The sequence below is a fragment of the Plecotus auritus genome, assembly GCF_963455305.1.
Source record: "Plecotus auritus genome assembly, chromosome: 6".
Lineage (NCBI taxonomy): Eukaryota > Metazoa > Chordata > Mammalia > Chiroptera > Vespertilionidae > Plecotus > Plecotus auritus.
The window spans coordinates 169,839,192-169,854,746 of record NC_137773.1 but is presented as its reverse complement, the minus strand read 5'-3'; the positions used below and the strand labels follow the sequence as shown (position 1 = coordinate 169,854,746).

The 15,555-nt window shown below is 42.4% G+C and overlaps 1 protein-coding gene across 2 annotated transcripts in view; it reads left to right on the top strand.

The window, feature by feature from the left end:
- ABHD5 (abhydrolase domain containing 5, lysophosphatidic acid acyltransferase) overlaps nt 1–11,933 on the top strand; it is a 30,892-nt gene extending 18,959 nt beyond the window's left edge. Inside the window, exons 4-7 of one of the 2 annotated variants that reach the window (XM_080675236.1) lie at nt 5,204–5,358; nt 6,755–6,866; nt 9,222–9,408; nt 10,510–11,933. In XM_080675236.1, coding sequence (XP_080531362.1) covers nt 5,204–5,358; nt 6,755–6,866; nt 9,222–9,408; nt 10,510–10,599 — 544 coding nt within the window. In that variant the 3' untranslated portion in view covers nt 10,600–11,933. The remainder of the gene's footprint in view (nt 1–5,203; nt 5,359–6,754; nt 6,867–9,221; nt 9,409–10,509) is intronic. The other variant, XM_080675235.1, reaches the window with a different exon arrangement.
- Nucleotides 11,934–15,555: the final 3,622 nt, after the last annotated feature.

Sequence of the window (15,555 nt, the reverse complement as noted above, 5' to 3'; positions counted from 1 at the left end):
CTTTTGACCTTGCCTGGCTCTGTCTTCGGACTCTGCAGAGGTGGGCTGAACATTTCTTCTCGGCCTTTCTTGAGAAGAAAGGTGGTTCTGCTTGATCTGAAGTTGGAGGTATTTCATTTGTTGTGCTCTGGACCTGTCCCATTCTCCCCCAGTGGTTTGGAGGCAATGGGAAATACCTGGGCCTAACTCCATCTGAGAATTGCTCATTTGTGCACTCACTAGAGTTCTTTCTGGTCCTTTTTTTTTTCCCTTGTTGCATAAGTAGGTCCTGCAGACTCCCTTGTGCGTTTTAGTTCTTGCTCTGAATATTCTCCTTGTTATATTATATCTGGTTGGTGGCAGAACTTAAAATTCATGAAAGTCAGGTTTTAACCTTTGTTAGCACTCAGACTCAGCTGTCCCAAGGGGTTAGAGCTTGTGTATTGTCCACCACTTTGCCCTTTATACTGCAGTCACCTCACCATCTTCCAACTCAGGACCTACTCCAGTGACTAACCTGGAGAAAGTGCCTCTTTATATTTTGAAACTGATGGGCTATTGTCCTCTTGTTCCTGCTCTGCTGGTTCTTTGTTTTTCATGTAGTTCAAATCAGTCTCTGATTCTTGACAAAGATGTCTGATAGGATGACTCACATGTGGTGTCTGGGTAGACCCATTCCTTAATCCTATATGTGAACTAACAATCCCATCATGCCATCAGCTGCAGAATTTGAGAGGCGAGGGTCTGGATTACTATACGAATTTAGTTATACTACATTAACACCAAATAACTACTATCAAATGAGATGATCTTTTCTTTAGAGAAGGAGGCGAGAAGATAGCCTAGGAGCTTGGTGTACTGCAGGGTTATAATAACCTGTGAGACAAAACCTGTGGTCAGGCTTTCCTGGGGGATGGAAGTTAAATTACTCACTGCTCATGTGGTTCTTGCCACTGTCTTCCCAGCTCCCTGGAATGAATTCTTCTCCAGTAGTCTTGCTACTGTAACTAACATTTACTTTATATTTATTATTTGATAACTTTGCACAATCTATCTCATTTTAAAGCCTTACAATAAAAAATAAGGAACAATTATTTTCTGAGGTAGTGGAAGTAGATGATATATATAACTCCAATTTAGACATTATTGTAGAACTTTAAAAAAAATGTTTTTCAAACTTTTTTTACTAGAACCCTCAGTATGAGTTTTATGTGTATGTGTGTGTGTGTGTCTGAAACAAAGTTTTGTGCAATGATACACTTATATATTTTTCTACTCCACGTTATATAATTTTATTAAAAAACAATCAGACCAGACTGGCTCTGACTCTCTAAATGGATTTTACTACCCACCAGTGAGTAATGACCTGCAAGATTAATATGAGAATTTATTGTGATGTTCTCATGTCATCTGGGAAACCAGGAAATCCAGACTGGATAGCTCCTCTGCTTGTTACTTGATTATATTTTACAAAATTTATATAACCTTATAGACAAGGACTGAAAGGAAATGTGGACAACAATACTCCAAATGTTTACTGATCATCTGTTATGTGCTAAGCACTATGCTAGGCTGATGACACAGGATCAGTTATTAGAGCAATTTGTTCTCATTAAAAAGGGGGGGGCATGTACTCTAGTATGTACACTTTGCATAATTTGTTAAGCTGGCATTCTTAACCTGGAGGTGATATTTTGCAGATCCGTGGTAAACAGGCAAGCCAAAATTAAGGCAAAACCAAAACAATCACTTAACTCGACTTTCCCTCCCTCAAATTTTCCTTTGTCCTCCTCCTTCTTGGGTTAGCAGGTCTGTGAGAGTCTAGAGCAGACTGTGCAAGATCCTACAACAGATTTTAACAAAAGTTTAGTCATCTTGTAGGGTAATTTTTTTCTTTAAGGGGTAAGTCAATAGTGAATAATACCATTTTTTTCTTATATATATATTTTTAATCCTTACCTGAGGCTATTTTCTCCATTAATTTTTAGAGGGAGTAGAAGGGAGGGGAAGAGACAGAGCGAGAGAAACATCGATTGGTTGCCTCTTGGGGATCGAGCCTGCAACCAAGGTATGTGCCTTTAACTGGAATCGAACCTGTGACCCTTCAGTCTGAGGGCCAACACTCTAACCACTGAGAAAAACTGGCCAGGGCAATAATACTATGTTTTAACGTTAATCTTTGCCACTTTCAAATAGGTGGCTAGTTCATAAATTCTACTCATATCTCTGACCTTTCCCCCTTCCTCAAATCTCAATGTGGGCTGTACGAGAGGAATTTAGGAGGAAGTCAAAATGTCAGAGATAGTCTCTGCCATTAAAACAAAACAAACTCATTCCCATCCCCCTTCTTTACACTATTATAAAATAACTATAGGCCCAATGCATGAAATTTGTGCACTCGGAGGGGGGTTCCCTCAGCCCAGCCTGCACTCTTTCGCAGTCCAGGAGCCCTTTGGGGATGTCTGACTGGGGAGCAGGCCTAAGCCAGCAGTCGAACATCCTTAGTGCTACTGTGGAGGTGGGAGAGGCTCCCACCAATGCTGCTGTACTCGCCAGTCGTGAGCCTGGCTTCTGGCTGAGTGGTGCTCTCCCTATGGGAACGCACTGACCACCAGGGGGCAGGTCCTGCACTGAGCGTCTTCCCCCTGGTGGTTAGTGTGCATCATAGCGACTGGTCGTTCCCCCATTCAGTCGATTTGCATATTAGCCTTTTATATAGGACTAGAGGCCTGGTGCACGAAATTCATGCACAGGGAGGGGTGTCCCTCAGCCCAGCCTGTACTCTCTCCAATCTGGGACACTTCGAGGGATGTCTGACTGCCCGTTTAGACCCAATCTTGGTGGACATCCCTCTCACAATCCAGGACTGCTGGCTCCCAACCGCTCGCCTGCCTCTGCCTGATTGCCTCTAACCACTTCTGCCTGCCAGCCTGATCACCCCCTAACCACTCCCCTGCCAGCCTGATCAACGCCTAACTGCTCCCCGGCCGGCCCGATTGCCCCTAACTGCCCTCCCCTGCTGGCCTGGTCACCCCTAACTGCCCTCCCCTGCCATTATGATCATCCCTAACTGCCCTCCCCTGCAGGCCTGGTACCCCCAACTGCCTTCCCCTGCAAGCCTGATCCCCCCAACTGTCCTCCCCTGTAGGCCTGGTCCCCCCCAACTGTCCTCCCCTGCAGGCCTGTGTCCCCCCCAACTGTCCTCCCCTGCAGGCGTGGTCCCCTCCCCAACTGCCCTCTCCTGCTGGCCTGGGTTCCCCCCAACTGCCCTCCCCTGCAGGCCTGGGTCCCCCCCCAACTGCCCTCCTCTGCTGGCCATCTTGTGGTGGCCATCTTGTGTCCACATGGGTGCAGCCATCTTGTGTCTTGGAGTGATGGTCAATTTGCATATTACTCTTTTATTTGATAGGATAGTCTCATAGAACTTTTATGAGTGAAGGCACTCAAGGTCTATAGAAATCTCTTACATCGCACATTTCCATGCAGATTCATAGTTACATTCTACGAATCTTGGTGTTATGAAATCTAGAGTACAGTATTAGGACCAGCCTAGAGTTGATAAGAGTGAAGGGCTTTGCCTTTACTAATATCTTTCTTTTTTGTGGCTTAGCTTGTCCTTAGGAGAGAGCCTTCTGCCCAACGGCTTGTTGGCATCTGTTAGTATCCTGAAGTCAGGAAATGTGCGTTTTAATCCTTGTTCTACATTCACTAGCTTTTTGTCCAGGAGCAGGTCACACAGTGTATCTCAGCTTCCTTCTCAAATCTGTGAGACAGAAGATTGGGCTGACTTCTCCAAGGGCCCTTGGAGCTCTGGGTCTGTGCGCTGAAACTTTCTGTTGGAGAAAATGTAGTCAGAACAAAGGACTCGTGTGCTGGCAAAAGAGAAAAACATTTAATATCCAGAATAATAGCCACCTTTACCCCATGTGCTGGTTTCTTTACTTTTCTGATTCATTTATGACTTAGGAGAGGGACTTCAGAATCATTGTCAATTCATCCCTGGGAGATTTTTGCTGGCATTTGTTGGCTATTTTGTTTACAGTTGAATATCATCTGTGTCCGGAGGACCCTTATGCTCTGCTTAGATCTGCGTGATTTACTATATAATATAGTAATATTATATTACTATATTTACTATATAATATAGCCACTGGAAGGAAGTACTGCTGAGAGTTCTGGCTTTCTCTCATCAGGAAACAGTTTCAAAAGATGGAAAAATAAAACTTAGTGATATGAAACCATTTTATATGAGTTTGGACTGAAAAGTTTCTATCTCTTTAGTCAGTAAGGAAGAGAATTAGGAAAGGATAGCATCTGAGGCCAGTTTAGCATGATGTCATGGGTATGGTAGGTGTGCTCCTGTTCACCAAAATAGCATCCAAAACTAGGAAGTACCTTTCAGCCCATTTTATTACATTATCCTTATGTTTGTGAAAAGTCAATTTAAAGTTCTTTTGAGCCCACTTAAACTCCTAACACCCCCTAAGCTATTTTATGAGTGTAATATTAATCTTCAGTCATTTCTGCAGTGTCGACCTTGAGATAGATTGAACCACTGGATTTTTCTGAGTGGTCATCTGTCAGAGTGTAGTTTAAACAACAACAAATACAATTTCTCAAGAATAGTCACACAGTATCATATACTCTTAGATATCCTCTCAAATCCTATCAAATCTCAAAAGTTTATATGTAACTAGTTTATATGTAATGAATCCATGCGCCAGTAGCTCTCTGCAGGGCCTGGCCACTCTGCGCCCGCTGCCCAGAGGCTCTCCGCAGCCCAGAGGCCTATCCACGCCCTGGCCTGGCCAGAGGCCCATCCGCAGCCGGTGCGGAACACTTGCCTCGTCGCCGGGGCAATTATGCAAGCATTCCGTGGGGTGACGAAGCAAGCATTCCGCCAGGCCGCTCAAGCATTCCGCCAGGCCTCTCTCAGTGGCCACCCCCTCGGGACTGGGGGGACTCCAGCGGGGCTGAGAGGACTGGGTGCTGTCATCTTGTGGCTATGGGCACCATAGCTTTGTGACAGAGTGACGGTTAATTTGCATATTACCCTTTTATTAGATAGGGTAAGAACATGATGTAACCTATTCAGCCCTTGGTCTTGTCTATAATGTGAAGGTTGTTAAAGGTGGTTCTTTTGTCTTTACTTCATAAATTGTGTTAATTCTTGACACTAGGGTGAATTTGCCAAATGAACGTAAATCTGTTCTTTTCCCAACAGGGTAAATCATCTCATTTTAGTGGAGCCTTGGGGTTTTCCTGAGCGACCGGACCTTGCTGATCAAGACAGACCAATTCCAGTCTGGATCAGAGCCCTGGGAGCAGTATTGACTCCCTTTAACCCTTTAGCTGGCCTCAGGATTGCAGGACCCTTTGGTGAGTGCTTAGATCTGTACCCTAGGAAAGCAGAATCTTTATAGATGAGCAGTAAAGAAGTATTTATTGATCACCATTGTTAGTCAACATCTTAAAAACAAAGAGAAAAACTGAACCTTACTTTTTCTCCTCTAAAAAGTACCAGTCCATGCATAAAGATGAATGAAACCAGACCCTTCTCCTCAATGACGAGTCTTTGAGGGACTGGGCTGGGGGGAGTGCTCTGTGGACCTGTTGGTGGGCATTAAAGAGCACTTGTCAGGCTGATGATATCCAGCTGCAGAGATCAAGTCCAGCTGCAGATTTTGAAGCCTGACTTGATCTACCATGGAGATGACAGCAACACTCACAGAATCTTTTCTCACCTTCTATGTCAGAGGGTTAAGAAGATAAAGAAGTTCTTTTCTGCAAAGATTTTGGGAACTCTTGTTTTGTGTTTCCAGTCATATTTTGAGGTACCAGTGCTTAGTCTTTGATTTAGGTTCATTTGACTCTCAGCTCCTCTGTTTTAGTCTCAAAGCCAAGGGAGTTTCCTTCCTTTTTGTCACAGATGGTGGTGGTCTGGACCTCCTCTGAACTACCTAAGAGTCTGTAGTAAATGGTTTTGACTTGATCAGAGTCACACAAGTAGCAGAGAAAAATAAAGTATGAAAAGAAATTAGGACACAATGGTAGAGAATGGATGCCTCCCATTTATTGCTTGCACATGAAGGTGGTGGTGATGATGGAGAGTAATGTAGGCTATTAACTACATCTTACAAATTCTTGATGGAGCTGCATAATTCCTTCAGAAATAGGAAGGAATGTCACTAAAGAACTAAGACCTGGCTAGAATAATAGGCAGTGATAGCAGAAAGGGAAACTGGTTAGTCCCGGGGCCCCAGGAATATGATGGCTCCTGCTCTTCATCTTCTTTCCTTTGGGGGCCTTGTCCCTGCTCTCCCCTCAGGGCCGTAGGACCATTGTGGATGCCTGGAGTATTGCTAGTGACCCAAGCAGAAACCCTGAATTTATTTTTTCACAGAAATATATATATCTTGGAAAAATATAAGTTAATTTTAGGTATGAGCTGCTCTGTTCATCTGCCATGTTTAATAGAATCTATTTTCCTACAAAAACAAGTCTTAGAAAACAATCATATGTTTTCGAATTAAAGAGCATCTGTAGGTCACTATGGGACACTTTAATTCTTACTTTGAGCTCTCCTTAGGGAACTTGAGGAGAGCAGCTTCTAGGATATGTGTTTCTTTCCACCTAAAATATACATTTGAATACATATGTTGTAAGCATATAATGCTCATTATATAAGCAAACACTGAAACTGTCTGTATTAACCTGTAAGTCAATTATAATTTAAAACACTGATAATTTAAAACATTCATTTTCTATTAAATAGGTTTAAGTCTAGTACAGCGTTTAAGGCCTGATTTCAAACGGAAGTACTCTTCAATGTTTGAAGATGACACTGTGACAGAATACATCTACCACTGTAATGTCCAGACTCCAAGGTAAGGCTTATCATTCTAACTGTACTGTGTTCATAGTTTAGACTTTTCTTTTTTTAAAATATGCTAATAGTCTAAGAGATGTTATCAGTAGTTAAGTGACTAATTCTTAAGTTACTCATCTATTCTTGGAGCACTTTTTGTGTAAAACACTGTACTGGATTCTGATAGGAGTTTGAAAAGCAAGACCTGTTTTCTTCCCCTAAAATGCTTATGGATCACTTGAGGAAGTCTTGGTCTCAGGCATCTCTAAGAGATCGTCAGAGTTGAGAGATAAGAGGACTTCATATAAAACCGCATTCCCAAACTGAATAGGAATGTTCTCCCCCAAAAAAGAGTGCTGGATTAAGCAATCTAAATCGTTTTCTGTATCATGGATCTTCTTAGGACCTTTTATTCTGCTAAGAGTAATAAATCTCCCAAGTGCAGGGGAGATGCTACACAGCATTTTTTAAGTTCATTTGATGATTGCACCTCTCGTTACTAAGCAGCTCTTAATGTTTGCAGTGGGTGAGGAGAAAGTAAAGGGTGGGGGTAGGGGAAGAGAGATCCTGCATGTATTTTGACAGTAATTACAAGGATAGAGAGAGTGAGAGAGCATATTAGCTAGAGGGAGCAAGAAGGCCAAACACAGATGTTTCTTAAAAAAAAAAAAAGACTTAAAAAAAATATGGATATTGTGTGCAAGGAACCAGGGGAGAAAACAGCCCAAAGATGGTGGGGAGCTAGGAAGAGCCCGAAAGACAAGACCCTAGAGTTGGTAGGTTGAGGATCAAGAAGGGAGTATGAAGGTGAGCGCTCCAGTTCTCATGCTTCTGTGTGCACCAGAATTCTTGGAGCTTGTCAAAAATGTGATTCCTAAGCCCTGTTTCCAAGAGTCAGGCTTAGCAGTTCTGGGCTGCATCTTTAACAGATGCCTCTAATGTAGCTGGGCCATGGCCCGCACTGTAAAACATAGAAGCGGTACCTCATCCTATCGAAGATGGAGACTTGAGTGTGAAAGGCTGAGAGGCTAGATGCAGAGACAGTCTCCCTCACTTTTTTCCTCCCTCACTTTTGACAGCGAATATGTATACCTACTTCATTAAAGATTGAGGCTATGGAAGCTATTGAGGTGTGGCTATGGCCTCACTCTTTAATAAAGTAGGTTAGAGGGAGGCTGGAGAGGTTTGGGGTCCTCAAGAGATTGTTTTGTGACTCAGGCAATAGGATCTGGTAGATTAGGTCTACACACTTCATTGACTTATTCCTGCAGTTTTTAGTGGTCTGTCCCAGGTACATCATGTGTTTTCCTACACAGTCTTAGTGTTTGACTCTTCACTTACATGTCATGATTACTTGTGCCTGTGTAGCCTTTCTTACGGTGGACCTTAAAGTCTTCATAAAAGGCAATTCAAAATTATGCCTAGTACTGTAAGAGAAGCAGAAATGACAGCAAAATGGGTCTATCCTGGGAGTTTGCAAAGTGTTGTGTAGCCATGGCTACAAGAGAAGAAGCAGGAAAGACTCAAGAAAACAGTTCATTGTATTCACAGGTTCCAAGGGGTCACAGAAAGGCCAGGTTTTGAAGATAGGAGCAAAGGGAAAGTAGGTCAGAGCCTTTGTGGGGTCTCCGAAAAGGCACACCGCAGGCAGGGAAGCGTTGGGGACTGGCCAGTGGAGTAATTTCGGTAGGCTCAAAGAATGGGATAGTCTCTAGTTGCCTGTTACCTGGTCCTGGGATGAGTAAGGCAGAGGAACATTGCCTCCTAGAATGTCTGGGCCAACAGAAGAGGCAGCGTTCTGCACTGGTTCATTTGCATATCAAAGGCATGTTCCCTGTGGAGTCCTTTGCCACCTCTAAGAAATGGCTAGTAGGTCCTGGAGGCACATTCTCAGCCAAAAAGGTTTTAAGATGTCAAATGTTAAAAATATAAACAATACACAAAAAATGCTTAATTTTAATTTCTTCTTATCTTGGTATAGGCTTTGCCATTGCCTATAAAAAGCTGGTGCTATGAACCTGTGGAAAAGCTGTCTTCTATATTTGAAATAAGTTAGAATGAAAAAAATACATTTTAACTATCCTCATAGGAAATTTAATCATTTAATGACATGGAGTTAGGGCTGCAAGTTTTGATTTGGCTTTATTTAACTAGAGTTTGGACATCCATGTTTATCCAACAAAGCACATATCTTCTGCAGGGTGTATACAGAGGTATAGATCTTCTGTGGGGTTGTTCCTTACAGTTTCTACTAAATTGATTTCTGTTTAAGCTGAGGTTTTTGTTAAGTGGGGAAGAAGCTTAATGTGAGTCTGTTTTGATACATGCTCCTCCCCAGAAGTCATCCATGTGATTTTCTTCTTTTTTTTTAAAGTGGTGAGACAGCATTCAGAAACATGACTATTCCTTATGGATGGGCAAAAAGGCCAATGCTCCAGCGAATCGGCAAAATGGACCCTGACATTCCAGTCTCGGTGATCTACGGTGCCCGGTCCTGCATAGACGGCAATTCTGGCACCAGCATCCAGTCCTTACGACCACATTCATATGTGAAGACAATAGTAAGTGGGTGGCTTTTTTGGGGTTTTCAGTTAGGTGAGATCTGTTAGAATCTTTGCCTTCAGTGAGATTTCAGGCCACCTATGCTTTCACACCTGAGCTGTGCACTGGAGCCTGGGTCTGAGATCTGGGATCACTTGTGATGGGGGTAGGATTGGACCCACACTAGTCTTCATGTCTAGGCGGTGAATTGCCTTTCTTAAGGGCTTTGCCTGTCCTTAGAGCCATAGTGTTTTTGAGTGGGAGAGACTGGAAGAGGGGTAGGTCCAGTAGCACCTTGGCCAAGTCCCACCTCACAAAGCAGCACGTTCTCACTTTGTTCAGTTTATCTGCTGGCCCTGTCTTAGTGGTCAATTTGGAATGGTTTGTTTATTTTTTTGCATGTTAAAATTTTAATGAAGCTCAATAGATTTTTTTTCTCTTTATTCTCTCAGATTCTTTATTTGATAGAAATATCCAGGGTGAGGCAAAAGTAGGTTTACAGTTGTGAGTACATGAAACAGAGTTGATTCTTGCATTGTTATTTATTAATTGTATTATTTTCCATACGAATAACTAATTGTAACCCTACTTTTTTCCCAGCCTATATAGTAGCTAGTTGCCTCAGAACAGTGTTGCTTATTCTTTTTTTTTCCATAAGAAGCAAGTTGTTCACTTTATTACAGTTTAGTGCTTTCATAAAATAAATACCATAGAATATCAAACAGACAGTGAGGGATAGCACGCTGTTCAGACTGTTTACCAGAGTTCATGGGGCCTTCCACCGCCCATTTCCCCTGCCCCCTCTCCACCTACAACTATAGGACAGTCACACTCATCTGATGTCATTATAGTCATTACGCGATCTGAAGAGAAACCAGAGTATTATTCTTTTTTATTTTTTAATTGATTTCAGAGAGGAAGGGAGAGGGAGAGAGGGATAGAAACATCAATGATGAGAGAGAATCATTGATCAGCTGCCTTCTGCACGCCCCACATGGGGGATCAAGCCCTGTGTTTTATTTACATATAGCTGTTCTCACTTTCATTGATAAGTGTCTTTGCTTATGTCCTTGCTTTAGTAAATCCGTTTCCTCACTGACCACCTGCTTTTCCTTTCCCAGGCCATCCTTGGAGCAGGGCATTATGTGTATGCAGATCAACCTGACGACTTCAACCACAAGGTGAAGGAGATCTGTGACACTGTGGACTGAGCACCTGGGTGGTGGGGAAAGCCTGCTGACTGATATAGCTCCTCAGCATCAGTCAGTCCACGGTGAAGCGAAAGGAACACAACAGAATCAGGCAGTCTTCTTGACTGTACTTTGCACCTGTTTTCTCTGTGAAGCTGCTTGCACAATTTAACCAGTTAGTGCCTTCTAGAAGAATGCCTTTCTTTCTCCCTCACAAAGCCAAAATATACAAGAGCCTCTGAATCTAATAGCTTTAATAAAAGGTTGTTTGTCGCTCTGCTGTACTGAGAAATGGTAATTTTTTTCAACTGAAATTTTTTTCATTTCTGTCTAACTTAGCTACGTCAGGCACTTTTTATATTTCAGTCTATATTGCCTATTTTAAAAAGTGATTTCTGTATTTATGTTATATTTACTGTAAAGGTGCACTTTATTTTCTTTGTCTGCTTGTATTTGCCATGTCTAATAACTGATATATAACGCATCAAAATTCAATGTGTTTTTATGTAAAAATGTGTCACCTTTTTAGAATACTTCACTTTTGAAATGGAGTGATGAGATAGCATTTTGGGTAAAAAATAGGAATTGATCACTAGCATTAATTTTTCTGATTTTCCTCTGTACTCTATTTAAGACTGCAAAGCCATGGTCAGCATTTTAAATGTGATCCAGCCTGACATATCTACAACAGTGTAACTCCTAGGGATCTCCTTATGTGTGATGCAGTTCTCCACTTCCAGCAAAACACAACAGTAATACTTAGGTGATCCAAGTACTGAAAAGCCTTAACAAAGGCTATCCTTCTTCCGCACATAATATTAATCTTTTCTGTGAGCCAGGATGCAGCAAAGTGAACAGATTTCCTCACTGAGGGATAGCAGGACTGTTACCTTCCAGTAAGCCAAATCGTATCTTTTCATTAACATGTAATCTTGTAGATTGGTGCTAAAACTGGATTATATTTTTACCACTAAATATAAAAATAGATAGTGCTGTTACATCTCATGGCACCAGAGATGAGCTAGCACTTGGGTTTGTTTGGTGTTTTTTTTTTTAAGTTTTGTGTTAATTTACATGCTTGAATTTATACTAAAATTCTGTAAGGTTGATTGAACTATTTAAAAACAACTGCCATCAAATGTAGTACTTTTTTGCTGTTTTAAAATGAGGAGAACCTCTGAAACTGTGAAAAAGCTCCATGTGGTAACTGGCTGCTGAGAAGACCCTTCGAAGAAGAAAACAGAACAGGATTGTCACGGACACGGCATTTCTGACTCAGGTTTTGCTAATGTTCTTGTCTAGCAGAAAGGTGGTTATGGAAATAAAAACAATAACCTAGAGCAAATAATGGTTTCATGGTTTTGACTGTTGCATTTTTTAAATGGTTAATTAGGAAATTTCTGGTTGTTAGACATAAGGTTGTATCACTTGTTGATTAACTGCCAAAAAGACTGAATGTTTTCAACATTATTTTCCCTACAAAAGAATAGGCAATATATACAGATTACACTGAAGCAAAACAGATAGGTTCCCAATGAATTTGTCTCACTTGTCAGATTAAGTAGGTTAGTGCCAAAGGTAAGAGCCACGACATGTCCGATTTCTCTACCGTTAGAACCAAAATAGCCTTTACTTTTTAGTTGATAGTTTAGATGGCCAGAGTCAAGCATATGTGGTACAAATCATTTGAGTGATATTTTTATATTTTTGTATGACAGACTCTCCTATCTCCTTAATTATTCTTTACTGGACAAATGACAGCTTTCTGTGTAGGAAGCCTGGTCGCAGTCCCCTGGGGCGGGGGTGGGAGGTAGTGAGGGGGAACAGTTTCTAGGTTCACTTAGTAAATGGGGTTTCAGCCGCAAATGGGCCAAGTGGTTCAGGAAAAAGATGTACCCATTTGTCAAGTGGAACTTATTTTCCTATGGACTGATTTTGCTTTATTTGAAAAATGTTGTCATAATCCTTTTTAAAAGTTAAATTTTACCTCGGGCTATAGCATATGTAATTTTGTGAAGATTGAGCTAGCAGAGAAAATCAACAGTCCTCAAATTCCTGAACATAACAGTGGTTGCTAAATGTTTTTTTAAATCAATCACAGGATTTGATCTTGGCTAATTTGTGCACAATGTACTCCAATGTTATTTTACAGAATGAATTTTACTGTGATCGTCACAACAAGACAACTGCTGTGCGTGTTCTTGAGTTTTCAATGATGGCCCGGCGTATTTACCACCAGTTACTGTAGGGCCATGGATCCTGTGAGTGTTCAGAGCGCTAGGCATTCTGAGGGAAGGCTGCTCTGCAGTGCTGTGCCCTCCACACGTGGCCCCTGTGTTCACACATCCCTTAGTATAATTTCTGTTTTCTTCTAAAACTAATTTTTTAAAAAAGTTTATCTAGAATTGGTTTCAGAATATTACCTAGAAAACACTTTTGAAATGTCTTCACATATGTATTTTATATATTTATGTTTATATTTGAAGGGCACATTAGATTCAATATAACAAGAATCCCCCCCTGCCCCCCCCCCCCCCCCCCCGTATAAAGATATTAGAAAAAACAAACAATTGCCAGGAAAGGTAATTGTTTTTAGCAATGATATTGGTGGTGTCATTTGAAACTCTGTTTATATACGATAAAGCAAATATTATGGCCAAGGAATTCAGAGCCAAGATTTTTAGCACAAGAGAAAAATAACATTAAAGTCAAATAAAAATCCTATCGTATATTTCAATTGGAAATACCAGTAAAATACTGTGATCTATTTTTCTCTTTCTGAAAGACACATATGGCATAGCTTTGTCCATTGAAAAGGCCTAGAATCAATCACAACCTGGCAGTAAGGCCCACCCTAGCACCCAGCCTCTCCCATTGGACGGGGCAAGGAAAGGACAACTTGAGGCTGGACCATCTTGTGGCAGAAAGCAGGGAAGCAATCAAGAGTAAGGTCATGTCAAAAGGACCCAGGAGAAAACTGGAAGGGACTCCCATCTACCAAACATGGAATAGTTTGAACAAAAAGAACACTGGGCTGAAGCATGAAATACATAATAATCTATGATGTCATAATGATAGTTTAAAAAAAAAGTCACCTTTGGAGGTTACTAGGGCACCCACCAATCCATTATTTTGAGAAATTCTAACTGGAAGATTGCGACATTTACTCTGACTTCTTTGTGTGTCAGGTCAACCTGATTAGGGGAAGTTCTTCACTCAGGAATCAGCTAAGTTTCAGAGACACGATAGGGTTAAGAAAACACCATTGTGTCACTTCTAGTGAAATAATGGATCTAGTCTGCTGAAAGTATTAGGTGAAAAGTTGATGGAAAATGTTGTATTGCATGGCTCAAGTTGACAACATCTGTGATCAACATCAGCATTACTGAAAAAGGAACAACCAGAATACCCAAGCCTACTTATCCCTTATTAAACATTCATTTTGAGAGGGGTCCCTTGGCTGCCAGATGTGAAGGCTGAGACTCTAATTCAGATTTGCCACATTGTATGACTGCACGCTTGCTGTGGAGACAGGTAAGAAAAGCTAAATGACCGGCCCCATTTCCTCTTGGTAACGGGAGAGACTGTCACAATGACCCGGGTGGGGCAGAAGTGCATTACAAACACTACTGCTGTGTTTGTCCTGTTCATTTAAGAGCTGTTTCCTAGTTCTTACCTATGAATGCTTTTATAATTGGAAGTGACAGCAATAGAAACAGTTCACTGTTGAGACCAAGATACCAGACTCACGTGACATATTTCACCTTCCTGTGCCAACCAGCTTGCTATATGCTGATTCGTGAAACCCTAGCAGATCTTTAACGTCTACCTATTAAGACTTGAAAATGCTACTTTCCAAGGGAGGGGCGGGGCACCATGGCCAGAGTAAGATGGCAGAGGGAGGCCCTGTGCCAACCTGCAGGAGATGGCTGCAGGCGGCTGTCTGGTCTCCCTACGACCTCCTCCAGTAGCAGACAGTTTTCAGTGATGATCTTGAGTGAATCACTGGGCCTCTGGTTGACCTCGCAGCCTCACGTGGCCAGCACCACAGACGCAGGCAGCCAGACAGCACTGCGCACTGAAGCGCAGCCTGTTTCAGCAAAATGCGAGCCTGAGATGGGGACTGTGCCAACTCTCAGAGCAGCAGGCCTCGGACCCTAGTTGCCTGAGTCATCGAGGCCGCCTGTCACAACCGCAGAGTCGAGGCACTACACCAATACATCTGATGCTGCCCATCTGTGGGCCGGCAGGGCCTGGGAATCTACATTCCCTGCCCAATGCGTCTGACCTAGGATGTCAATTATTTGCTTGGTTTATCAGTTACTTTGGTTGGACTCAAGCTACAAATGCTGTTTCTTGGTGGCAGCGGAAATCCCGTTTCGGTTATTTTATCCTCAGCTAGAGTCTGCCCCATACGGACAGTCAGAAATGCGGGCAGAAATTCTATCCAGACTTGGAGGCTCCCCTCCCTGGCTCTCTCCTGTCCAGGACTCGCCCTCATTTTGCAATAGCTGCGCTTGCAAGCTTCTGGGGCCACTGGTGGGCAGGGCAAAGGCCTGTGAGGCCAGCAAAAGCTATCAGCTGATTGTTTTTGGTCTTCCCCTTCCTACCTGGTGGCCCTCCCTCAAGCTAAGAGCTCTGAAGATGCTGTTCTTCTATCCTGTGTCAAGTGTCTTCCTGAGTCAGCTGCTTTTGTTCGTTCTCTAGCGCGCCTTCAGATTGTTGTTTCTTGGTAGTGTCCCTTTTATGATTGTTACCAGTGGGTGGGTTGGTCTTCAGCTTTTCTGGAAGTGGGGCCCCTGGGCCAGACTTTAAGATCAGTGTTTTCCAGTGTTCTTTGTGTACAAGCTTGAGACTTGGCTAGGTAAAGGCTTGTCTTGCTCAAAGACACACTTATGTCTTATTTCTGTATTTTCATTTGACTTACTGTGGCCACGTGGAGCAATCTGTGGATATTTCACTTCCCTGCCAGCTGTG